At 61.1% G+C, this 24,609-nt stretch overlaps 2 protein-coding genes across 8 annotated transcripts in view; both read left to right on the top strand.

The window, feature by feature from the left end:
* Window positions 1-15,931, top strand: part of PLEKHA6 (pleckstrin homology domain containing A6) — a 65,773-nt gene extending 49,842 nt beyond the window's left edge. For 4 of the 7 annotated variants that reach the window (XM_074893936.1, XM_074893942.1, XM_074893940.1 and 1 more), the window contains 20 exons: window positions 76-564; window positions 1,043-1,553; window positions 1,977-2,063; window positions 2,866-2,919; window positions 5,082-5,162; window positions 6,619-6,687; window positions 7,135-7,215; window positions 7,473-7,622; window positions 8,078-8,173; window positions 8,635-8,746; window positions 8,904-9,043; window positions 9,817-9,966; window positions 11,264-11,390; window positions 11,522-11,631; window positions 11,928-12,110; window positions 12,273-12,437; window positions 12,614-12,747; window positions 12,880-13,022; window positions 13,594-13,717; window positions 14,216-15,931. In XM_074893936.1, the coding sequence (XP_074750037.1) occupies window positions 76-564; window positions 1,043-1,553; window positions 1,977-2,063; window positions 2,866-2,919; window positions 5,082-5,162; window positions 6,619-6,687; window positions 7,135-7,215; window positions 7,473-7,622; window positions 8,078-8,173; window positions 8,635-8,746; window positions 8,904-9,043; window positions 9,817-9,966; window positions 11,264-11,390; window positions 11,522-11,631; window positions 11,928-12,110; window positions 12,273-12,437; window positions 12,614-12,747; window positions 12,880-13,022; window positions 13,594-13,709 (2,998 nt within the window). In that variant the 3' untranslated portion in view covers window positions 13,710-13,717; window positions 14,216-15,931. The remainder of the gene's footprint in view (window positions 1-75; window positions 565-1,042; window positions 1,554-1,976; window positions 2,064-2,865; window positions 2,920-5,081; window positions 5,163-6,618; window positions 6,688-7,134; window positions 7,216-7,472; window positions 7,623-8,077; window positions 8,174-8,634; window positions 8,747-8,903; window positions 9,044-9,816; window positions 9,967-11,263; window positions 11,391-11,521; window positions 11,632-11,927; window positions 12,111-12,272; window positions 12,438-12,613; window positions 12,748-12,879; window positions 13,023-13,593; window positions 13,718-14,215) is intronic. The other 3 variants (XM_074893935.1, XM_074893938.1, XM_074893937.1) reach the window with 3 other exon arrangements.
* Window positions 15,932-17,309: 1,378 nt separating this feature from the next.
* On the top strand, window positions 17,310-19,098 carry GOLT1A (golgi transport 1A). The gene is made up of 5 exons (XM_074893708.1): window positions 17,310-17,375; window positions 17,982-18,073; window positions 18,181-18,359; window positions 18,525-18,588; window positions 18,764-19,098. Exons 1-5 carry the CDS (start codon window positions 17,351-17,353, stop codon window positions 18,800-18,802), a joined length of 399 nt encoding a protein of 132 aa, XP_074749809.1. The 5' UTR covers window positions 17,310-17,350; the 3' UTR covers window positions 18,803-19,098.
* The last annotated feature ends 5,511 nt before the right edge of the window (window positions 19,099-24,609 follow it).

Raw genomic sequence — 24,609 nt, 5'->3', positions numbered from 1 at the left:
CAGGACATTACCGGCCACCCCAGGGGCATTGCAAAGGGAAGGTGTAACCCTCCCTCCTGTCTCGGCACCCCCCAGGCATGAGAAGCCAGACTCTGAAAACATCCCCCCCAGCAAACACCACCACCACCACTGCAACACCACCCACCGTGAGCACCCCAAAGCTGACCCCGACGCCAAGACCCGGGGTGAAGGCGACGGCCGTGGCTCGGAGAAGATCGAGAGGAAGTCAGAGAGGATGGAGAGCAAGAAGGAGCCCTTGGCCAAAGCCAACGGCATTGCCGGGCAGGAGATGCCCTCAGAGCCTGGAAGTCCTTACCCTGAGGCACCCCGGGTACCAGCGAGCGTGGAGCGGCCACCACAGCCCAACGGCTGGCCCTACTCCTCGCCCAGCCGCCCCGGCAGCACCGCGTACCCCCCACCCGACGGGGAGAGCGTGGCCCAGCGCCGGGGCTTTGCCCCCCGCACCAACCCTGAGAAGATTGCCCAGCGCAAGAGCTCGATGACACAGCTGCAGCAGTGGGTGAACTCGCGCCGGGGGGCCGTGCCCCCCGAGGAGCTGCGGAGGTGAGGGCTGCGGGGGGCTGGCCAGGGGTAGAGAGGGGTTCTGCTCCTTTTCTCCTGCTGCCCCTCAGGTGATTCTCTGGGAATGTTTTTCCCCTTCCCATCTACTTTCTCCCCTCCTTGTGTCAGAAAATCTTCTTTCTCTGCTGTCCACATCTGCCAGCTCTGAGCTGTGTGTAGGACACCCCAAAAAGCTGAACAGGATGAATTTTGGAGGGGAGGCCACCCTAGGGTCCCTGGGAGGAGGGATGCCAGGAGGGGAGGCCACCCTAGGGTCCCTGGGAGGAGGGATTACAGGAGGGGAGGCCTCCCTGGGGTCCCTGGGAGGATGGATGCCAGCCAGCCGGCTTTCTGGATGCTGGTGGCAGGACTACTTGCTCTAAGCCTGTCCTTGCCCACCAGGACCCCCAGCTGCAGAGCGAGGGGCTGGGGCACTGCCTGGCCACCAGCCTGGCTCTCACGGCTCTCTTCCCTTCTCTAGCCCCACCAGGTTTTACCCTGTGTCTCGCCGGGTGCCCGACTACTATTCCCCCTACTCACCCCAGTACCCCGAGGACTACCAATACTACCCACCTGGGGTGCGCCCCGACAGCATCTGCTCCATGCCCGCCTACGAGCGGGTGAGCCCGCCCTGGGCGCTGGAGGACAAGCGGCATTCCTTCCGCAACGGGGGCACCTACCAGCTCCGTGACTGGAAAGAGCACCCCGGTTTTGGCCGGCAAGATGTCCCACTTTGGCTACCCAGTCCTGGGAGGCAACCAACCTACTTGGATGAGGTGGATGCAGCCTCAGGCTCTCTGCGACGAATGTCGCTGCAGCCCCGTTCCCGCTCCGTGCCCCGCTCGCCCAGCCAGGGCTCCTACAGCCGGGCACGGGTCTACTCCCCGGTCCGCTCGCCCAGCGCCCGCTTCGAGCGGCTGCCGCCCCGGGGGGAGGAGATTTACGCCGACCCCGCCACCTTCATGATGAGGCGATCCATCAGTTCTCCAAAGGTAAATGCCCTGGCGGTGCTTGGGGTGCACAGAGTTGGAGGGGGCAGGGGTGTCAGGGGGCATCTGGGGTGTCAGGGCAGGGATGCTGCGGTGCAGCTTGTCCCCTCAGCATGCACAGCCTGGCCTCAAAATGCCACCAAGTCCATGGCTTTGCCATCCTGCAAAGCTGCCCAGGTCGTGGTTGTTCCCTCCTGGCTGCTCCTGCGCTGCCGCCAGCTTGGGGAGATGGGGCAGGAGGGGAATGGGGTGCTCAGGGCCACCATGAGTGATGTGCTCCTGAGCAGGGAGCGCTGGTGTCCCTGTCTCGCTGCTGTGTGCCCCAAAACTGGGCCTGACCCTACTGCTGGGCCAGGGGCTGCCCTTGCCTCACACACCTCTCACATGTCTCTGGTTTTGGGGTGGGGGGGCTCCTTCTCTTTTCAGTACGACTATCTGGGTGACAGACGGCCCGTCCCTGCAGGAATGTATCCGTACCACTACCCGGCATCCCCCAACGTCCACGACAAAATGGTACGTACGCTGCTGGCACCAGGGCGGTGAATCCCGGTGGACCGGGGTGCACAGAGCCCCCCAGGAAGGTGGACCAGTTCGGGGGCTCCTTGCTCGGACAGCCGAGGAGGAACCGCTCCAGGGGCAGCTTTGGGGGTCAGAGTTGGGCTGCTACGGGGCAGGTCGGTGTCTCTGGTCCCTCCCAGCTGTGCCCAAAGGAAACCCTCATGGCAAGGCCCCCAGTTCCTGCCCTGCAGCCCCCAGGTCGCAGGGGCACTGGGACACCCTTGGACCCCCGTACGCCCCGCGATGCTGGGCTGGGCTCATCCCCGCCCAGGGTGGTCCCTGGCTGAGGCTGGCGCACACCCTGCACCTCTCCCCCTCTTGCTTTCCTCACTTCTGGCTACAGCTGCTGCTTTTTCCTGCGTTGTGTTTCCCCTTGGAGCGCTGAGGGGGCTGAGACTGGGAGGTCCCCCCGCAAAACACGGTCCCCAAACTGCGGGGCAGGACCGGCTGCTGGAGGAGGGAGAAGCACGAGTCACCATAAACCACCCATGCTGCCATCCATCCTCGCTAGCCGGAGACGCGGGGAAAGGGCCGTTGCCTCTTCTGAGGCACCGGGAGCCGGGAGGGGGAGCCGGGAGCAGAGCGGGTTTTCCGCGGGGCACATCCACGGCAGCTCTCCCGGCTGTGCCAGGGAGGCTCCTCGCTTCCCCAGCCGAGAGGTCTTCGCATTTCCGTAGCCTTCACCTAACTGCTTTGCTTCTTCTTTTATATGTTCTGTGTGTTCGTTTCTTGCCGCATGCCTGCTGGCTCCTGGTAGGATGAACTTTTAGACCTTCAGTTGCAAAGAAACCTAGAGTATTTGGACCAGCAGGTAGGCAGAGCTGGCTGCAAGCCTCACACTGCTTACGTCCCCATGTGCCCTGTCCCCAGCAGCATCCCCTTCCCTCCCAGTGCAGCATCTCTTCCCCTAACAGCCATCCTCATCCTTCTTGGCATTAAAGCAGCACGAGTTGGCTTTGGTTTGCTTCTTCCATCCGTCCCGTCTGTAGGGTCGCTCATTGCTTGGCAGAAAAATCCCCCCGATGGCGCCTTCTGTGTGGTGTGCTGGAGCCGGTGGGGGGGCTCTTGGGGGGAGCCGGGGCAGCTTCCCACATGTCTGGGCCCTTGGGGAGCTGCCCCTGGGGTGCAGGGGAGGCAGCCGGCTCTGAAACCCTCCCCAGGTTGGTCTCGGGGCAGCGTGGGACACCGGTGCACGGTGCCAGCGTAGCTGTGCTGGACGGTGTGTCCCCACACCCAGAATCGGTGCAAGCCGAGTCCCAGGGCTGGTGCCCCCCACGTTGCGGGGTGGCCGGGTGAGCTGTGGGGAGCTGGGTGGGTGCAAGGTGGTTTCGGTGACACACTAGCCCTGTTCCTCCTCAAAGGTGAGAGGCTTGATGCAGGGTGGGGGTGAGGCACCCTCCAGGACTGATACTGAAACAGCAGCTCTCAGATTTTTGCATGTCAGGGGGTGTTCGGAGGAAAGTTGTGAACTGGTTTCATCCCAGGAGCGGGGTGGGGGAAATCCAGCTGGGGGAGACCCCCAGGACTGGTGGGGTGGGAACCGCAGGCACCAGCTGAAGTCAAAGTCGAGGACAGGAGCTGTCAGCCAGTGCTGCAGCCCAGGCGCTTGCCTGCAAAAGCCAGGCTTGCACTGAGGGAGCTGCTCCAGAGACAATCTCATTAGTCTGCAAATCTCCATCGGTGCAGTAATCGCCAAGATCTGTGTCTGCCTTGGAGCTGAGCCAAGGACAGGCAGGAGCTCTCGCTGCAATAAAAGCTCTCTGGATTATTTCACAGCCATCGGCAGCCATGTGTGCTCTCCGAGGCTCTTTAAAACACTCCCTAAAAAGGCTTTGCATCTGCTCCTCCTCTCCTGCTGACCTCTGGAGAGACTAATTCGGAGTGACGCTGTCAAGTATCTCTTTTCAAACAACTTGCTGCTTTATTTTCTCTCTCCTTGCTTGTCCGGTCGCGGGGACGGCTCACTCGGCTGCACCCCACCTTGCTGACCCAGTCAGGGATGGGTCCCTGGTTTGTGCTCAAACTGCCCTCACCCCTTGGACCTCGAGGGTCCTGGCTGTGGGGTGCGAGGGGCTTCCCTTGCATCATCCGTTTTGGGCTGCAGGATCCTGCAGCGCTCCTGCAGGCAAAGGCAGCGGCGAAGCTCCTGTGCTGCTGATTTGAGTGGCTCCACCGTGCAGCACCGAGGGACCCTGCGGCCGTCGCACGGAGAGCAGCCAAACCCCCTCCGGGTTGCAGGGGGTGAATGGGCCCCGGGGTTGGGGTCTGTCCCGCTCCCCTGGAGGGCTCGGGGCAGTGCTGCCGGCCGGCTGCGGCTCTGGGGAGGCGCAGCCATGCCGAACGCCGTCGCATCCTTGCCCTGCCCGGCAGCGTGGCTGTGATGTGCCATCTCCCCAGGAGCACCCCATTGCCACCCGGCTCTGCTATGCGAGGCTGCTGGCCTGGACGGGGGGACGCTGCTGTCCCCAACCCCAGGCTTCAGTCACCTCCCGCTATGCCCAGAGCTCATCTGCGCCCCGAGTGGGGCCATCCTCTCCCCAGCTCTGCGGCGAGGGCAGGACACTGAGCTGTTTGTCAGCGCCAGGAGCGGAACCCGTCTGTCTGTCTGCTGGGACCACACTGTGCTGCAGCCGGGAGTGTCTCTGTGCAAGCTTGTGTTTGTGTGTGCAGTTTGCTGCTGCCCAGCTCCGAGCTGGCTCGGTTTTATCTGTGTTTTCCCCTCAACAAAGTTTTCAGGGCATGGCACCAGCCCAGGATGCTCCTGAGTGCACAAAACGGAGCAGCAGCAGCCGGGGGCAGCCGTCCCCACGTGGCTCAAGCACCTGGGACATCTCTTGGAGGTGGCATCTTGCAGCCCGATGCCCTGAGGGCTCCTGGACTGAGCCTCCTCGCTGCTCCGACGGCACCTGAGCACCGCGGCACACGAGCACATCTCCGCTGACCTCTGAACTTTTCCCTCCCTGTCTGCCGCAGATGAGCGAGAGCGAAACCCTGATCAGTATGGTGAACAGGATGGTGGAGACCTCCTCCCCTAGGGCTCAGCTCTACATGCAAGTAAGCCTCCGGCCACCGAGCCGTGCATGGCTCATGCATGGCAGCCACGCCAGCCACCCCGCGCTCCATCCCCGAGGTCACCTCCTGCCATTTCCACTCATGCAGACTCCAGCATCCATGAGGCTCCAGCACATCACGCTCTTGGGGACCTGCTAGTCCATCCCAGGCTTTGCTAATCCATCCATGAGCCATTAAAACCCAGTAAATCCTTGTGCTGAGAGCACGAGGTGGGGACGCCGCGATCCTGGACTCTCATCCTTGTTGGGCTGGACTTGGGTGTTTTGCTCACCCTCTGTTTGCTGGCGTGTGTTGATGAGCAAGGAGAAAGTGTGGGATGACTTAAAGATGGGAATCCAGCCCAAGGCTCTTAAACTCCTGTAGCAAGGAGAGGAAACAGCCCTTTTACCTTACCACACAAAAGCATTGGGATGTCCCTGCTGATGTTGGGCTGCAGCTCCAAGCATGAGCAGGTCCTGGGAACATGTCTCCAGGTCACTGCGACCCGCAGCCCCTCGTGCTGCCAGCCCAGAGGGGTCACAGGGCTCTGCCGTGCTGCCCAGGGCATCTCCTGGCTGTGCGAGCGTGCAGCGGCTGGGCAATCGCTGAGGTTTTCTGATGAGGGGAAGGTGCCTGTTTCCATCCTGCTGCAAATGGGACACGGGAACATGCTGGAGGGTGAAGCTGGAGCTGCCGAGATGCTCTGGCTGGCCGGGCTCCTTGCCTGGAGGCAGCAGCACCCCCATCTGCCAGGCTCTGCCTGCAGCGCTGGCCATTTCCCAGGTTCAGGTCTATTTGCATTGTCCTAGAGTTTTGAATGGCTCTAAAGTAGCGTCTTGCTTTCTAGCAGTAATGATCCCCTCCTTCCTATCTTATGTCTTTCATCTCGAGTTCTTGGAGGCATTTAATTGTTGAGGTCCCATTAGTAATTTAGATTTCCAGGAAAGGAAAATGACTCACAGAGAAGCCGGATGGTAAACAGGCCCTGATGCAGCTGCTGATTTATAGGTGTTTCCACTCTGCGAAGTGGGATTACAGCTTAATCTTTCAGCCTTTGTTTCCCTGCCTGTGAAATGGTGGCAGTTATACGCCAGGCAGTTAATGATTCACGAGGCATCTCTTTAACTCAGCTCTTGGCGTTCTGCGGAGAGGTTGTCTCTGGCTAATTCCCATGCCTCACCCGGCCGATGGGCACCGGGGCTGGGAACGGGGAGGGAGGTTGTGCCTTCACCCGAGCCGGAGCGAGAGCTCCAGCACCGTCATCCCGCGCTGCCGGCAGCACCTGCTGCCTCCCGACCGATGCCGGCATCTGCCCGGCCTCGGGGAGCACCCGCCACCTCCGGAGACTCGGCTCTCGCCTCTCTTTTCCCACTCACAGCGATGGGGGAGAGGGGCCGGGAGCTGCCTCGCCTTCCCCAGGGCTTCCCGGAGCGGGGCTCACCCCACGCTCTGCTTCCAGGTGACGCCCTTCCCGGAGGCCTACAGGGAGACGCTGCATGCCTACAAGATAAGCGAGCAAGACACCGATGTAAGAGCAAATGTCCATCCTGCATGTCCCCCCTCTGCCCCGTGCTGTTGCCCCTGTCCCCCGCCGCAGGTCTGTTATCCCCATGGAGAGAGCTGTGCCGTGCGCTCCCGGGGTGGGAGCTGGTGCTGCCCCAAGCGTGGTGTGTGCTGCTCGGGGACTAAATCCTCCACTGAGCTTAAGCTGCTTGGTCTTGTCCTATGTCCAGATTTGGCTGGTGTCACCCTGGCCGAGGCTGAAGTCCCTGCAATGAGAGCAGCGGGCTGGAAACCCTCCCTGGGACCACACGTTGACCCATCAAACCAACCCCCTGGGCCATGTCCCAGCTGCATCTCGTCTCTCCCAGGGGCTTGGCCCTGGCTGAGCACCGAGGCATTTGCACGGGTGTGTGGACACCCTGTGGCTGGGCTCTCATCCTCTCCTCCCTTTCTTTTTCCATCCTGGGGTCAGAAGCTGCTGGGGAAGCTCTGTGAGCAGAACAAGGTGCTGCGGGAGCAGGAGAGGCTGGTGCAGCAGCTCCGAGCAGAGAAGGTACGTGGCGAGCGGCTCGAGCGGCTGTCCAGGGATGAACCCTGCCCAGCCAGCACCTTCGTGGCGAGGAAGTGACGTGTCCTGCTCTCTTGGGGACAGCTCAGCAGGGACATTTCTGAGCTGGGGGAGATGCTTTGGCTGTGCCACAGTCCCAGGACTCCCAGTGTCTTCATGGCCTGTAAGGAGAGGGAGGGACTGTAGCTCCTACACCAACCAGGCTCTCACGGCTGCATCTCCCACTTTCCCCCCCACTGCAGGAGAGCCTGGAGAGTGCCCTGATGGGGACGCACCAGGAGCTGGAGATGTTTGGGAGCCAGCCTGCCTACCCGGAGAAGCTGCTGCACAAGAAGGAGTCGCTCCAGAACCAGCTCATCAACATCCGCGTGGAGCTGTCGCAGGCCAGCACGGTAATGGGCTCCCCTCCGCCCCGGGCCCTGGCTGCGGGACTGTCTCCCCGCACCTACCCTGATCTCTTTTTTCCCCTTCCTGTTAAAAAAAAAAAAAAAAGCAAGAAGGGAAATCCCCTCAGCTGGCTGGGGTTCTAGAGGAGCCCAAGTCCTTCTCAGCAGGGACAAAGAGAATTAACCCTCGTGGTGCCGCGCTGGCAGGCGTGCCCAGAGCCATCTCAGCCTCTGCTTCCCCCTCGGGCTCCCCGGCACCGCTGTGCCACAGCACTGCCATGGGCACAGCCTGGCTGGGGCACGGCACAGCTGGTACCCCCCAGCTGCCAGCCCCGCCATGGCACAGGGTGGGTTGTGTTGCGTGCAGCATCCTCATCCACTGTGCTGGCCGTGGCTGCTGCCAGCTGGGGGAAAAACCTGCCAAAGACCCCCTAACCCACCCACCTTTCCCTGCTCCCCAGGCCTTGGCGAATAGCACCGCTGAGTATGAGAGTCTGGAGAGCGAAGTGTCTGCCCTGCACGACGACCTTTGGGAGCAGCTGAACCTGGACATCCAGGTGAGTGGGATCCCCCCAGTCCCAGAGTCCCCCAGCCATTCCCAGGGTCCCCCCACTGACCCCGTAGAGGTGGAAGCTCCCTGTTTCCTTCAGAATCTGCTCCCCACAAAGAGCTGGTCTGCAAGTGGCTGCTCCATGCTCAGCCCTCGGTGTCTGGCTTTGGCCACAGGCAGAGGGGCTGAGGAACCGTGGGCACCTGGGTGCCATCGAGGGGCTGTGGCCCAGCACTCCCCATGCTGCTGGGGCTCCATCAGCTCCCCCCAGCCCGTGGCGGGTGCCCAGGGGAGCGGAATGATGGCTCCTGGCAGGCGATGAGTCGTGGGTGTGATGGCTCAGATCCCCCCGGGCTGTGTCTGCCTCAGCTGAACACCCGCGGGTCCCACGGTTCGGCTCGGGGCTGGGGTGCAGCAGGGCTGGCAGTGGTGGGAGCCGCTCTGACCGCTGCCTTTTCTCCCCTCCAGAACGAAATGCTCAACCGGCAGATCCAGAAGGAGATCTGGCGGATCCAAGACGTGATGGAGGGGTTGAGGAAGAACAACCCGTCCCGCGGCACGGACACTGCCAAGCACAGAGGTGAGCAGGATCCGTCCCTGCCCTTGCACAGCACAAACCCCAGTGTGCTGTGACCTGGGACATCCGCGGTGCCTGTGCTGCCACGAGGCAGATGGCAGCACCCGTTTGGAGAGGCAGAGGCTCCGGTGCACGCACTTATTTCTGCTTCTCTCTGCAGTGGCCATCGGCCCCTCGGGGACATACAGCTCCAACAGCCCCGCCAGCCCCCTGAGCTCGGCCAGCCTCACCAGCCCCCTCAGCCCCTTCTCCCTCGTCTCCGGCTCCCAGGGTTCACCCACCAAGCCAGGACCCGGCGAGGTGAGTGAGCCGGGGGGTCCATAGGGAGCCTTTTGTCACCATTGGGTCCCCAGCCTGGCCTGAGCCCTCACTCTCAGGGGACGGGTGGGCACCAGGCACAGAGTGCGCCTGGGTTTCCTTGTGGCTTTGCCTGGGGGCACCGTTTTGGCCACGTCCACCACTGTGGGGCTCTGCAAAACCAACCTGGAGCACCACAGGGCCCTGCAAAGCCAGTCCCCCGGTGACGTCTGGGTCTGTGGTCCTTGCAGGGTTGCAAACTGGGCTTTGGAGCCTTTGGGCTCCTACATCAAGCAGCCCTGATGGCTCAGCTCCAGCCTTTGGCTTCAGGACCAGCTCCTGCTGCCACCACAGTCCCCTCTTGCTTGGGGTCCAGCAGTGCTGGGCTCGCCTTCATCCACGTGAAGTTTAGGGTGGAATCTGGGGACTCCCCAACCCCACCTGGCTGCGTAGAGGTGATACCAATGTCTCCTGGGGGCTGCCAGCCCCAAGCTCAGGAGCCCCCCGGCTTGGGCAGCCCCCCGAGCCCTGCCTGGCCCCGCTGCCCTGAGGACATGCAGCAGTGAGGGCAGCGCAGGAGGTGGGAAGTGCTGTCCCCATCTGCATGGGGACACGGAGGCCGTGGAGCCCTGGGGAGCGGCGGCCGGCTGCTCTCCCTCCTCCTTTCCTTGACTCGACACTTCCACTGTGTGTTGCCTCAATCTTTTTCTAACTGTCTCTTCCTTCCTGGCTCTCAGTGTCTCTGCTCTCATGCCTCACGCTCCTCTCCACCCCAGGAACCAGGCCCGCCTCGACCTCCCCTCCCCAAGTCCTACGTACCCCTGGAGTCTCCTCCGACCGTTCCTCCGCTCCCCGGCGAGAGCCGGCTCTGGCCGTACCCCACCTCCCCTTCCTGGCAGCAAGGCGGCGAGGCGAAGAGGGGACAGGTACCGAAACCTCTCCAGAGCAGCCCTGCAGCAGCAGCCCTGTCCTCTTCCTCCCTGAGACATCAACTGGCAAGGGCTGGGACGAAGCAGGCGATGGGGCTACCCACCCTCTGCCCTGGCAGTGGAGACAGGGATAGCGTGGAGGTGGCACTTGGCTGGGGGACAGCAGCGTGTGGCTAGTACCTGCCCTCTCCAAGGGTGATGTCCCCCTGGCAGCCTCGCCGTGGCCCTGCTGTCCCTGCCAGGTCCCCTGCACCCACCTGCAGCACCCACTGTGCTCGCTCAGGACGGGGAGTGGCTCCTCTTGGGCAGTCCCCGAAGCTGCTGCAGCCCCCGGTATCAGCCCCTCTGCTTTCCTCTGCCTCTCTCACTGTCCTTCCGCGGCGCCGCTCCCCGCCATGCAGCTCTGCCGATGGGGGTGACCCCCCACACCAACTCCCACCCACCCGGGGCAAACCCAGATTTGGGAATTCCTGGTAATGCCTCAGCCGTGCTCCCTGGCCAGGGGAAAGGGCCAGGTTTGGACACCAGGAGACACCAGCATCCTTGCAGTGGGGGGGTCAGGATGCGTGCACGTGGGGGCTGGCACCACGAAGCAGCAGCGTGCTGAGTTGGGGAGGGTTACAGACCGTGCAGGGTAGTCGCGCCGTGGCTGCATGCTGATCCGTGGGGTGTAAGGGCTGTCAGGACGCGTGATCTCCATGAAGAGCACAGGGTGGTCGAGGGGGGCACGTTGGGCTCCTCAGCTGGTTGCCGTAGCCCTCCATTGCACCAGCACTATTGCAGCAGTGTCTGGGCACTGGCGGGCTGTGTCCAGGGGATGCAAGAAGGGAAGGACCCCAAAAATGGCCCCTTTGCTCGCTCTCTGCTGCTGCACAGTGTCTGCCCTGAGTTCTGCCCCCGTGGGACCCCATCCCCTCCTGTGGGCACGGGATCTTGCTGGAGCTCAGCCCAGAGCCACGGTGTCCCCATCCCGGGTGCCACCTCTGAGCTGCAGCAGGATTGTCACCCCTGAGGGAACCTCTTCCCACGGGGACAGTGATCGGTGCCCAGTCCTGATGGGCTGGGGCGTCGCGGGGGTGAGAGCTGCAGAGCCCTGCCAGCCCCTCCCCACACATTTTTGGGGTGCGCTGGTACCGCCTGGCTGGTGTCTGTGTGTGTCCGTCTGCCCCCCCAGAGTGTGTCTGCAGGCTGTGTGTCACCCCGTGGCTGCGGAGAGCAGCGGGTCTGTCCCCAGGCAGAGCGTGGCCCCCCAGGCAGGACGGGGTCTCACCAGGGACCTGCTTCCCTCCCGCAGCCCAAGCCAAGCTTCGAGCAGAGCAAGAAAGAGGCACAGCGGCTGTCCCCCCCCGGGCCCCCAGCTGAGGGGCTCCTGCAGAGCCGGCAGGAGCAGGAGGCAGAGAAGCAAGCGGCTCTCAACAAGGGTACGGCACCAGGGTCACGGGTTCCGCTCCAGTGGGCTCCCCATGCTCGCCAGGAGCACCCAGGGTCTTGCTGGGACCCTGCCCTTAGTCCCCGGCGGGGGTTCAGCCTGGTGTTTGGGTTTACTCCGCAGTGGGCATCGTCCCCCCCAGGACCAAGTCTCCGGCGGAGGAGGAGGTGGTGCCGGTGGTCGGCGTGGCAAGGAGGAGCGCCGGCGGCATGGCCAACGGGCTCAGCTCTCGGGTAGGGCTTGTGTTGGGGGGCTGGGGGCTGGGGGGGTGGGGCTGGGAGCTGGGCTAGCAAAGTGGGGGCTGTATCACAGCCTGTGGGGCTGGGGCAGCGTGTAGGGGAGCCTGTCCCTGCATGGCTCCACGTCTCAGCATCCAGCTCCTCGGGGTCCCCTGGGCTATTTCGGCACCTTCCCCCCACCCCAGGAGCGGGTTGAGCAGCCCCATCCCAGAGGGACTCAGCACTGGGTGGATGGGGCCGGATCCTGCCACAGGTTGGGGTGCGTGACCGCGGGGCTGGGCTCTCCCCAGGAGAGACCGAAGAGCGCCGTGTTCGCCAACGAGACGAAGGTGAAGATGAGTGTGGAGGAGCAGATCGACCGCATGAAACGCCACCAGAGCGGCTCGATGAAGGAGAAGCGGCGCAGCCTGCAGCTCCCCGGCAGCCAGCAGCCCGAGACCCCCGGCACGAAGGCACCCACCTCCTACAAAGTGGTGAGTCCCTGCGCCGGCCACGGCGTGGGGGCAAACTGGCCTTTGCTTTGCAACATGCCTGAGGTCTCCAACAGAGCAGAGAGGGGGCTGGGGGGTGTGGGGCTGGGGCAGGGGACAGTGTGTCACCCCGGGGGTGCTCAGCGGGGCTGGGGTCCCTCGCAGGTGCGCCGGCACCGCAGCATCCATGAGGTGGACATCTCCGACCTGGAAGCAGCGCTGCGCTCCGACGACCCCAGCAAGGTCTACGAGACGCCGCAGGAGGAGATCGCCCGGCTGCGCAAGATGGAGCTGGAGCCACAGCACTACGACGTGGACATCAACAAGGAGGTGAGGAGGGGCTGTCCTGGGGGTTCCTCCACACCCTACGCTGGGGGGGTCGATCCATCCTCCTGTGTCGCAGGGTCCTGGAGCCACTGGCCGTGCCCAGGCGGGTGCTGGGAGCTGGGGGTGGGTGGGTGCTGGAGTGGGGCTGTGCTCAGCTCAGTCCTTGCTGCTGTGCCCAGCTCTCCACGCCGGACAAAGTCCTCATCCCCGAGCGGTACGTCGAACTGGAGCCCGATACGCCGCTCAGCCCCGAGGAGATGAAGGAGAAGCAGAAGAAGGTGGAAAGAATCAAGACCCTCATTGCCAAATCCAGGTGAGGCTGCTGTGCCCACGCCGGCCATCCCGGGGGGCACCCTCCCACTCACCAGCACCCCTTCCCCAGCCATCCCCGGTGTCTGTCCCGTTGAGGCCAGACATGGGTGCTGATCCTGGGTGCTCTGCGCAGCCTGCAGAATGTCATCCCCCTGGGCGAGGGGGAGGTGGACACCCCCCAAGACCCTGAGACCCAGCTGCAGGAGCAGGAGAAGAGGATAGAGATCTCGTGCGCTCTGGCTGCCGAGGCCTCCCGCCGTGGCCGCATGCTCTCGGGTAAGGCACGGGGCGGGGGGCACGGGGGGTCGGAGCCTGCCAGCCCCGCCGGAGAGCGGACCACAGGTAGTGTTAGGGCAGGAGCGGTGAGGGCAGGGCAGATCTGGCAGTAGGATGCAGGGCTGGACAGGCAGTGAAAGCAAAGGCCCGGTCCCGGGGCACGGCTGTGCCGTGGGAGAGCCAGCCTGGTGACGCTGGCAGCTGCCGGCACCCTGCCCGCCGTGCCTGGGGCTGCCTTCCCCCACCACGTCAGCGCCGAGCGTCACGGGCTGGAGCAGCCGCTTGGGCCAGGCACAGGTTTCGGCACCTAGTCGGAAGCGTTGGCGAGGCTGTGGGATGGGAGCGCCTGGCCACGCGGTGGCCATGCCTTGTCCATGAGGAGCCCTGTGGGGAGCTCACGTGTGCGTGCCGCGGCCGGGCCGTGGCTGTGTGTCCTGACCACGCTTGCTTCCTCCCTTCCTTCCTCTCCATTTGCTCCCCACCGCTAACCGCTCGCTGGGCCGCCTCCTTCCCCTCGCCGCTGCCGGCAGCTTTGTGTTCTTCACGCCCTTCTCCCATTTCTTGTTTCCAGCTCAGTGCGCTACCCCAAGCCCTCCCACCTCCCCAGCCTCCCCGACTCCACCGACCAACCCCCTCTCGTCTGAAACATCCCGGGTCGCCGACAACAGCCATTTTATGCGTGTCTGAGCCATGAAGTAAGCACCTCTTCTCTCGTACTTCATCCCATCCTCTCTCCATCCCGGGAGGCCGGGTAGGGGGGTGCCTTTTCTGCGCCCGGCATCCGTCCATCGCTGCTTGCTCCAGCTAACGTCTCCTGAGCCACGTCAGCCCCGTCTCCTCCCATGGACGAAGCACAAGTGTCCTCCAAGGCGAAACCCCCCGGGCTGGGTCAGCCAGAGACCCCAGTGTGGGCAGGGGCGGCTCAGCAGGGAGAAAAAGGTGGTGGGTGGTCTCAGGGCCAGGCTCTGGGGGATGCCTGCCCTGGTATGGCTGCATTGGTGGCTGCAAAGTTGGGGGACACAGCGTCCCCCTGCTCGGTTGGAGGTTCCCCCCAGGGAGCCAGGGGCGTAGAGCCGAATCTGCACTAGGTTTTCCTCCAAGCAGGGCAGGAGGGGTCTGTGGGGTGGGCACAGGGGCTGCCCCAGGGCTGGCTGCCCCACACACAGCTCAGCCCTGCTCTCCTCTTCCTCCAGCTCAAGCCCTGGCTGCTGCCGGCGCCATCAAGTTCCACGGGGCCACGTTTTAGCTCCCCGACACCGAACCTCTCACCATCATTTTCGGTTCTCCTGGACCCCTCTTCCCTCCCAACCGACGGTGAGACCACCCGGCACAGCCAAGCGGGGAGATGGTCACCGACAGCACCAGCTGCTCTGCCTCATCCCGGAGGAGACGAGTGGGTGCTGGGAGGTTGTTCGCCGGAGTGTGGTCCCCGAGGAGCCCCCGGGCTGCCAGGCAGCACAGGGACAGATCCGTGGTGTCCTGGGCGTGCGTGGACGGCTGGGCAGGGGCATCTGCAGCAGCGGCAGCCGGTACAGCGGCCGTCTCCCTGCCAGGGCAGCCCTGGGGGAGCGTAGGACTCCCCAGGCTCCTCGTGCTGCTGCGTTGGTCTCCCAAAAATCTGTGAAGGGGCTCTTCTGGGTGGAGACCAGCCAAAATCCCCACCATGGATGGTGCTTCCACCTTACACTGGACCTGTGGATGCTCCATCTCTGCTCCTCGGGCACTTCTTCCCCTCCCCATGCCCTGAACCTGCTTTTAGCATCCATCTGACTGGGGGTAGTTGCCGGCAGAGCCTGGCCTGTCCCATCGCTCCTCGCACTGGTGGCTCAACAGGAGGAGGAAGGAGCTGTGTTGGGAATGGGACGGATGGAGGTGGGACTGGGGGGGACACGGGGGTGCCCGGGACAGCGCTGTGCTGGGGGTCAGGGTGGTACAAGGGCTGCCTGGGGCACCGGTGCGCCGCTGGCACGGAGCAGGAGGTCTGGGCAGGGACGGGGATGTTGCGCGGGAGCAGAGGAGCGGTGCAGGGAGCTGGGGCGCGAGGTGGGACAGCGAAGCCGTGGGCTCGGCAGGGATCCCTCTGTGGTGGATGGGGACAGGGACGAGAAGGGGAAGGGGCTTGGGGCCAGGCGGCAGCAGTAGGGCTCATCCTCGGGGAGCAGTGTCCCCCCGTCACTTCTGTCCAGCCCCTCTGAAAATCTGGCACCACGTCTCGCCCCAGGACCTTGCCATTGCACTCTGGACCCTTCGATTTGTTTGGTTTTCCTGTAGCAAGTTTCCCCTTTTTCTTTAGCTTTCTGGAGGGGAAAAAAGAAAAAAGCTGTTTCTGCCTGGAAAAGTGGAATCCCACGCGAGGTGGTGTGGTCGGCAGGGCTGCCCCGATGGGGCTGGGGTGGGCGAGGCGGGTGGAGTGAGGAGCTAAATACTGTCCCTCCTGCAGCTATTTCCCTACGGGCCTCATCTGACACCCACCAGGACCCCTGCCCCACGCTCCCCCTCTGCATCCCCATCGCCCCCCCCCGCACACCCCATCTTAGCAATACTGGTAGGATCCCAGGAGCCCTGAGTCCTGCTCCACTCCCGAGCCTCCCGCAGCCCTCTTAGCTCATAAAGCTGGCCCTTTATTTTGCTATTACATGCCTTAATATATGTTTTATGGAAATTATACATTTATAATATATATCTATATTTGTTTTTCTCTTCTTTTCTGGGAGGTACTGTTTTGTGCTAAGCTCTCTCTCCGCAGGGTTGTTGGCACCAGCCCTGCCAATGAGTTACAAAAGCAGATTCTTTGCCAATTTATCAGAAAAAAAGAAAAAAAAAAAGAAAAAACCTATTTAAAATATATATATTTTTTCTGCTTTTATTAAAAGCAAATTTATTTAAAATAAAATATAAAGAGACTGTAAGTTTTAAGAGATGATGCGTTTATTTCCCTGTCCCTGAGCGCAGCGGCGGGGCGGCCGGGGCGGGCTCCCCAGCTCGTGTAACCGGGGCAGACCCCCCTTACACCGGCTGTGGGGACACCGCCGGGGACGTGCTGGGGGCCGCGGGTGGCCCACGCAGAGGCTGTGCTGCCCAGCGGGGAGCCGAGGGGACACGCAGACCCACGGGCAGCAATTCCTCCCATCTCTGGGGACCGGAGGGGACGAGGAGCATCCCTGCTGCAGTGGCCGGGTCTGAGCCTTCCCCAAGGTGTGAGCACAGCCTGGTGCACTGGGACCCCACATCTGCCCTATTGTGGAACCCAGTGGTCATTATTTCCTTTTTTTTTTTTTTAAAAAAAAAAGCAACCTTAATTCTTAATTTTATTTTGGTTATTATTTTTCATAACACTTCATATACCAGTGACTTGTAACCAAGAAAGGATTTGCATCGGGAGGAAATCTATTTATGCACTGGGGAGGGTGGGAAGGGAGGCATTTGTTTTCTGGGTTTTTTGCTAGTGTTAGAGAAATAAAAGTATCTAAGAAACAGCGAGGTGTCAGTGTCTTTTGTCTAGAGGTGACCTCAGGTAACAATCTTAATATTAGACTGAAGAGACGGATGAATGGCTACAGCATCTCAACTGGCCAGGAAGGGTCTCACCTTGCCCAGAGCTCACCTGGTGGCACCTTCTCCTCCCTCTCCCTGTTTTGGGGGGTTCATTTTCCCAGTAAAATTTATTTTAGCTATAGCTGATCAATAGCCAGCTCTCACGGAGGAATAAACCCCACATTTGTACCTGGCAAGTTCATGTAAAACCAAGGAATAAGAGCAGCTGGTTTGTAAATGTGTGGAGCTGGTCCCCGGGGGAGTTTCTTGAGGGATGTGGGTGCAGAGGTCCCTGCGGGGTGGCACGTGGCTTGCAGGGACCTTGCTCTGGCTGAGCCATCGTCCCTGCAAACCCTGGGGACCAGGGCTGGGGCATAGCAGGTGCCAGAGCTCCTCTCTTTCACGGGGCAGCCGGGACTGTCCCTGCCCCGCGCGATGCACCGGTGACGATGCTGCAGGGAGCTGCCCGTGCTCACCGTGCCCCAGGAACCACTCAGACACCCCAAGGGACACGACAGCCACGTGCATCCCGCTATTTTGGGGACTGCTCCCAGCTGTCCCTTCCCGGGAAGGGCATGCAGGCAGGGACCCACGGCCACCTCTGTATGTCCCCCTGCAGTAATGCCCGGCCACTGTATCCCCCCCTGAAGGAGGTGCTGCTGCCGTGGGGGCAGGTGCTGCTGGGCTGTTAATGATTTACAGGATGACGTGGGGACTAAAGGCCTTTCCAAGGGTCACTGCTGGGGAGGCACGTGGAAGGGCAGCCGCCCTCGCCCAGCCCCACCGCCGGCAAGATGGTGTCTCTGACTGACTTCCAGCGTAAGCAGGCGGGCGTGGGGTGGCCGTGTCCCGTCCCGGCGGTGATGCCCATCCCCGTGGGACCAGGGTGCACCGTGGGGATGCTCCACAGCACCAAGTCAGGGCTGGAGGCTGTTGACTGGGGTGGTCAGGGCAGGGAGAGGGTGCAATGGCAAGTCCAGTCCTGGGGTGGGGGGATGTGGTAGGAGCACTGGTGGGACGAGAGCCGGGTTTGCCCTCATCCTCTGCCCCAGGTCTGCATCGGGAACAGCAGCTGGGGAGGTGCCCAGCTTGGCCCGAAAGCATCGCCAGCCTCTCCCACCGGCTGCCAGCACCGACACCCTTCTTACCACTGCTCAGAAAAATGCTGGACATGACATTCTCATATAGTTTTTCTTTGTGGTTTATTCTTTATCTGGCAGCCCAGAGGAGTTTCTGGGGTACCCAACAGTCTCCCCAAGGCTTGGGCAGGTGGAAAGGCTGTTTCTAAGCTTTGGAGACAAATCCCAAGCTCATTTCTAGGAAGGAATGGATCAGGGAGGTGCTGAGGAGAGCAACTGCAGCCCAAGGTGGGACCTGAGTTGTGTCCCTGAGCCCCCATCTCAGTCCTCCTCCCATCCTCTGCAGGGATCGGCGTGGGACTGGTCGGCTTTGGCCTCTTCTTCATCCTTTTTGGGATGCTCTTGTACTTTGACTCAGTGCTTCTGGCCTTCGGGAATGTGAGTACGGTGGGGCTGGGGCTGCCCACAGCAGGCGCTGATGCCCAAGATGGAGCAGAGTCCAGCTGGGCAGGGCTTCTCTGACCTGATCCCCTTCATCCTCCCAGATCCTCTTCCTCTCCGGCTTGGTCTTCATCATCGGTTTCAGGAGGACCTTCACCTTCTTCTTCCAGCGGCCAAAGCTGAAAGGCACCAGTTTCTTCATGGGAGGGGTCCTTATTGTCCTCATGCGGTGGCCACTGCTGGGCATGCTGCTGGAGGCTTATGGCTTCATCACCCTCTTCAGGTCCTTCCCCCAGCACCCAGCTCCCCGGCGTGACATGGGTGCCCCGGGGCGGAGAGCAGGACCTGGGCAAGCCTCATGACCTGCAGCCCCAGGCAGAGTCCCCACTACTCCCATCCCAGCAAAATCCTAGCACGGGGCTTAACACAGATTTTTGTTTTGATACAGGAGTTTTTTCCCAGTGGCTTTTGGGTTTTTGGGCTCGCTGACAAACATCCCCGTGCTGAGCAAGGTGAGCAGGGCGCTGGGCACGGTTCACATGGGCTGGTGTGACCCTTGGGGTTTGCAGTCCTTGGGTTTATCAATCCAGATCGCCGTGGTAGGGAAGGTCACCAGCAGTGACTCCGCAGCCCCCCAGGGATGCACTGGAGGATTTTCATGCTAATCAGGGTCTGTCCCCAATGCAGCTCTTGCAGAAGATGGGAGAGAGCAGCTCCATGGTGTGACCTGAGAGACGGGCCACGTCGCCAGAGATGGGACGGCACAAATGAACCCTGAGCCCGGCTCTCCTGTGGTGGGCTGCCACCTCTCTCAGCCCCGGGACCCCCAGTGCCAGCCAGAGCCACCCCCGTGACAGGGATGGTGCCTCACTGCCCCACAGGGCTCCCACAAGCAGCTCCTGAGCAAGGCTCCGGGGACCAAACGCTGTGCCAGACAGGCTTCTGGAATTATTAACATTATTTTATTATTTTTGTCTTCCCCTGTTGAAAGGTTTAATTAAAAAGTGTGTTAGGAGACCTAATGCAGACTGTGCTCCTTTCCTGTGGCTCAGGGCTTGCTCTAGCTTGGGTATCTCTTAGTGTCACCAAGAGGCATCATGTCCATGGTTGGAGGTGGCACGGGGACCTTCTGGTGGCCATGGTTGGAGGTGGCATGGGGACCTTCTGGTGGCCATGGTTGGAGGTGGCACGGGGACCTTCCCATGGCCATGGCCCCTGGCTGCCCTGGCCACGAGCGCCAGCCAGCTCGGGCAGCCCTGCCTTGCAGGCAGCGGCCATGGCATTGCCTTCCCATGCGTCCCACGGGGACGTGGGCTGCGGGCTGCGGAGAGCAGAGCCTGGGGAGCCGCGGGAGAGGGCAGGGGAGGTTAGAAAAACACCCATTAAACCACATTAACATTTCATGACCTGATCAGAGGAGAGTAAATTACCCCGTTCAAATTCAGCAACCATGAAAAAGCAAATGACATCTGGGGTTATTAATTAATTGAGAGATGCTGGAGCAAATCCACAGAGTTACAGTGCTGGTATCTCTGGGCATTATGGGCCAGGACTCGCATTTCCCATAGACCCGTTTCCTGTGGGATGAGGCTGGGATGGAGCAGAGCTGGACCCGCTGGCTGGTGCCTGGCAGGATGGAACTAGTGGGAGTCACGGCGATGGTGGGCACTGGGGCAGCTCTGCTGGGGTTTGAGCCAGGGGAACATCTCCAGCACCTGATGCCCACCCCAAGGCCAACATGGGTGCTGGGGAGGGGGCTGGCTGCCTACCCATGACCCAGACATCTGCCCTGCTCTGGAGGAGCCTGCTGAGATCCACAGCTTACACCCCAGAGAGGGATCCGGCCCCAGCCACCAGCATTCAAAGCACCTTTTCATCAGCTGTGCATCCTCACAGCCCCAGCACCCCTCTGGGAGGCTGACGGGAAGCTCCTGCTTTCCAGCCTGTTTCTGTAGGGACAGAAAGAGGCTGTTCTGGCCAAGTGCTGGGGGCCCCATCACGTCACATCACTCACCATGTCCCCTCTGTGTCCTCTCTGGCTGATTTGGCCTCAAGAACCATTCAGGCTCAAGTTCATCTGGTGCTTTTAAACCCTGGTCGAGGCAGGACCTGCGCTGCTGCGTGTTCTGGGGGACGAGCATCCCCCTGTGCGAGGGGCTGGCTGCTCGCAGGGAGACCTTCAAGGCAGGCAGGAACCTGAGGACGGCGCAGAGCTCTCCTAGCTTAACGTCAGATGATTTTAAAGGAGCTATTTTGTTCGGGCTGCAGAAACTCCTCTCCCCAGGAGCGCAGCCAGCGCTGCCGGAGAACTGGTTGGATAACTCAGCGGGTCTGTGCGATCAGAGACACAAACTAAATGGATGCCAGCCAGGTTTCTATGAGCACTTGGGAAGCTGGGTGCAAGCAGGAGCTTAATTAAACCAAGGCAATCACATCAAAGCTGGTCCCTGTGCAGATACCCTTCTTAACTTGCAAGAATTAATTAATGACTTTGAGTTAAACCCGTTCCCTCTTGATTGAGGCACAGCCTGATGGAGCTGGTGGCTGTGCCTGTTGGCTCTTAGCAGGTGCTGCACCAGTGCCCGGGTTTGCAGGGGGTTTGCACCAGGTGAAAGCAGACTGGGGACTGCTCTGAGTGCTCAGCTGATGTGGGGTAACTCATTTGGGCACCCAAAACCCAGCCCCAGCAGCCCAGCTGAGCCCTGGGTTACAAAGGACAAGCTCCCCGGTGGATATAAATCAGGGCAGCCCCCCCCCTCAAGCTGGGTATGGTTGTGTTGTGTCACTGAGAGGCCTGGCTCAGGGGAAGCTGCTCCCTTGGTGCTGGTTTTTGAGAGGGGTGCCCTTAGTTTGAGCACAGATTGCAGCTCTTGAAAAAGGGAAAAAAGAGCTTACAGCTTCCTGGCACCGGCTTGGCTGTGGGCAGGAGGAAGGTACAGGTGGGGCCAGCTCTGCTGGTATCAGGGCCAGCTTTGATGATAAAGCGGAGGAGTTTGGAACAGAGAGCTGAGCAGCTATTTGTGGAGGAGGAATAGGAGAGGAAGCTCAGGCTTGGACATTGTGCAGGTAAGTGAGGGCTGTAGCTTCCCTAATGCCCATCTGTGATTCCTGCCTTTGCCTCACTCCAGCTGAAGACTTGGTCTGCAGATCAACTTTTCCTGGTCAAGCTTCATCTTTAGGGCTTCCTCAGAAGAAAGAGGAACAGTCCTAGGCACACTGTGAGCAGGATAAGGTGATTCCCACTGTTTAATGCCCCCATCCCTGTGGCAGTGAGCGTGGCTGAGCAGGGTCCGTGTCCAGGGTGGGAAAAATCAAGGCAGGATGGAGCATCATCCCTGGGTGGCTGTGAGGGATGCTTCATACCAGGCTCCAAAGTGACCCAGGGAATGGCTGTGAGCTGCCTCTGGGATGGAGCAGGCAGCAGCAAGCCAGGGCTTCTCTCCCCAGCCTGCATTTCTGAAGCTTATTGCAGGGGAATGTTTTCCCTCTGGTTCACTAAACTGCTATTTCAACGTGCCCTGCCAGAGCAGTTTTGGTTTTAAACAAACACTTTGGGTGAAGCCCTGGCTCTGCTGACGTCAATGGCCGAATTCCCCCGGTGTTGGTGCCATCCAAAGCCTCCTCTAAGTCCTTCCCAAAAGTTGCTTTCAGGCTTGAGCCTTTTGCGTCTTCTGGAGCAAGGATTCTCACAAGCCTGATGTGTTTTTACTAGCAACAAACTCATGGACTTGTAGAGTGTGTAAAATATGTGGGAAGGATGGAAGCGCATCTACCTTTCTTTACTGTTTTAAAAGATCCCTCAAGAAATAAGGCTATTCAGTAAAACTTCCTAATGATTCCATTTAGAGAGGGAAGTACTTAATATTTCATATTTTATTTTAAGAACCGTGCTTGTTCAGCCCAATACTAGGGAGGAATGCATTTATCTGGCAGGAAAGGATTTGTTTCTCTCTCTGGAAAGCATTTTCCATGAATTCACTCTTAGATCAATCATCTGACTCCTTGAAAGCAGGCAGGGAAATAATGTAAGAGCATTCCCCTGCTATTTCCAGATGAGCTGCTCTTTATAGGATAGGTAATTGTACGAAACCCCAGCCCTTTGCAGCAAACTGCAGCAGGTTTCCCCCAGCAGCACATGAATCGAGCAGGGCGATTGCAGCCTCGCCTGATGGCCTGTTACCTTCAGTCGCTGCAAATTCAGGTTAAGTGATGCTTTGGTTAGAGCTGCCTGATGCTTCCAGGCTGCGTGGGAATTGTTAAGCATCCTTCCTGAAGGGCTCGGGGATAAAATCAGCGTGGCCCCAGAGCTGGCTGGTGTCCCCGTGGCCATCCTTCCTGTGCTGCCCTCCCCTCGCCTGCTCCAGCCCTTCGAGCCAGCGAAGTGATGCTCCTTCCCCCTCCCCTGGCTCCTACAACCCTGTGCACAAACACACCCTTTGCAGGTTATTTAAAGCCCCGTGTCAGGTCTTTCCATCGCTGCTCCCATGCACCTTGTGGGGATTTTCCTTGCACGGGGGGGGGGGGGGGGGGGGGGGAAGGTGCCCTGTGCTGAGGGGCATCCTCAAGCCGTGGTGCTGCCAGCAAGGCAGGTCAGCCTCAGGGCTAGCACTGGCCTCTGCCTTCAGTTCTCTGATGGACTGGGGTAAGTTGTTTTTTGCCTTGATTTCCCACCAAAAGGGCTGTGGTGCCAAGCCCTTGGCGGGAAGGTCTTGTCTTCCTTGGGGACTGGAGTGGGCTGGTGCTGCCTTTTCCCTGGTACCCACAGCCCCCCGCCATTCCCAGCTGCATCCCACTCTGGCTGCCCCATGGGAGGCGAGTGCCTCTGTCCCTGCTAGGGGAAAGCCCTGCCCACAGCATCTAACACTTCTCAGAGCTCCTGCAGACGTGCCTTCCCTCGGCCCTGGGTCGAAGGGGAGCTGGAAACGCTGGAGCCCCACGGCCCCACATCCTGGGACCACCTTCCCCCAGCTGACGTGGCCCCTTTCCTTTGAAGTCACGCTGCAGCCCTGGCCTCCCCTTTGGGGAACGGGGCTCAGCAGAGCCCACGGGATGCCCAGGAAGGGGATTTATGTCTGGTGGCTCCCTGCCAGACCCTCTCTCACCAGGCTGCTGCCTCCTGACCTCTGTGCCTCGCTGCAACCTGCGCCGGGGCATGAGGCTCCCCTGAGTGACGCAACGCTGGGGCCTGGCGTGGGAAAAGACGTCAGGGCTGGGGGGAGCGGGGCTACAAGCTGCGGGGCAGAGCCTGCTGAGGTCAGCCTTCCCCTGGCTCCCAACGCTGCAGCCAAAATCCCCCGGGGAAAGGAGCCTTTATAGCCCCAGCTTGGGGGGGGAAGGTGTCTGTAGCTTCTGGGGTGTCCTCGTCATCCCCCCCCCCAGCACCGCTGTCCCCTAGACAAGGGTGACGGCAGTGCCCTAAACAAATCCCATCCGTAACAGGAGCATGCTGGCACAGTTGCATAGCTGGGGGTTTCGAGGCAGGGGCAAGTGTGTCATCAGGTTTCTTCCAAGAACATTTTTATTGCCTTTTGCGGTCATTTCCCACCGAGGTTCCCTGAGCTCAAGCCCTGGGCTTGGACCCACAGGGCCTGATCTGGCACCCACCACCCTGGGCTGGGGGAAACACAGCTGAGTGTGAGCTGGGGACCAGTGATGCACCTTGTCTGGAGGAGCCCTCTGGGCCTTTTGATCAGCATCTCCCTTCTCGGGTGTCTTTTGGGCCACCTTCTGGGTGTCTTTCAGGCATCCAGAGCCACGCTGGGCCCCCTTGCACCCTGCGTGTACAGGGCAGAGAACAGACTATTCCTCCTGACCGTGCTGTGCCTGGCCAGGCTGTGGGTGCTCATACCTTGGTCTTATATCGTATGCCACAACTGCGATGAGTTTAGCTGTTCTCTGCATTAAGACTCTGCTCCCTCACCAGTGTAATGGAGCTGGCGGGGGGGAATCCCCCCTCGCTGTGCTCGGAGCAGCCCCCATAAGGGCAGTGGGTTTGCAGTTGGGGTCTGCGTGGCCCAAGGGGCTGTGACTGAGCACCCTTTGCTCTTTCCACCCCCGGGGCCTTTGGGGAAAGCCTCATTGCTCTGTGGCGTGGAGCTTGGGGACATCTCCTTGGCCAGCCTGTCCTTTAGACTGGAGCCACCACCACCTGCATCCCCATCATGCACCAGCTCTCCTGACTGACACCAGCAGGCATTTGGCCCATGCCCTGCACACGCCGTGCTGGCGGTGGCGGGGTGCTGACAGGTAGCGATGTTATTAACCGCAAGGAGCGTGGGTTTGCAGCTCCCAGCTATTCGCAGCTCCCCTTGCCAGCCACGCTTGTCAGCTGTGCCCACGGGGCTCCCCCAGCCTTGCCACCCTCCACAGGGACTGTCCCGGTCACCATCCAGCTACCTGCCTGCAGTGCTGCCGGCAGCATCCCCAGCCCTCCCCCGGCGAGCGGGGAGGAGAAACCCCCACGGATGCAGAAACCCAGGCTATAAAAGCATCCTCCCCTCTGGGACACAAGGAAGCTGCTGGCAAAGGAGGCG

Source organism: Strix uralensis, chromosome 24, assembly GCF_047716275.1.
Source record: "Strix uralensis isolate ZFMK-TIS-50842 chromosome 24, bStrUra1, whole genome shotgun sequence".
Taxonomy (NCBI): Eukaryota; Metazoa; Chordata; class Aves; order Strigiformes; family Strigidae; genus Strix; species Strix uralensis.
This window is presented reverse-complemented; position numbering and strand designations above follow the sequence as displayed.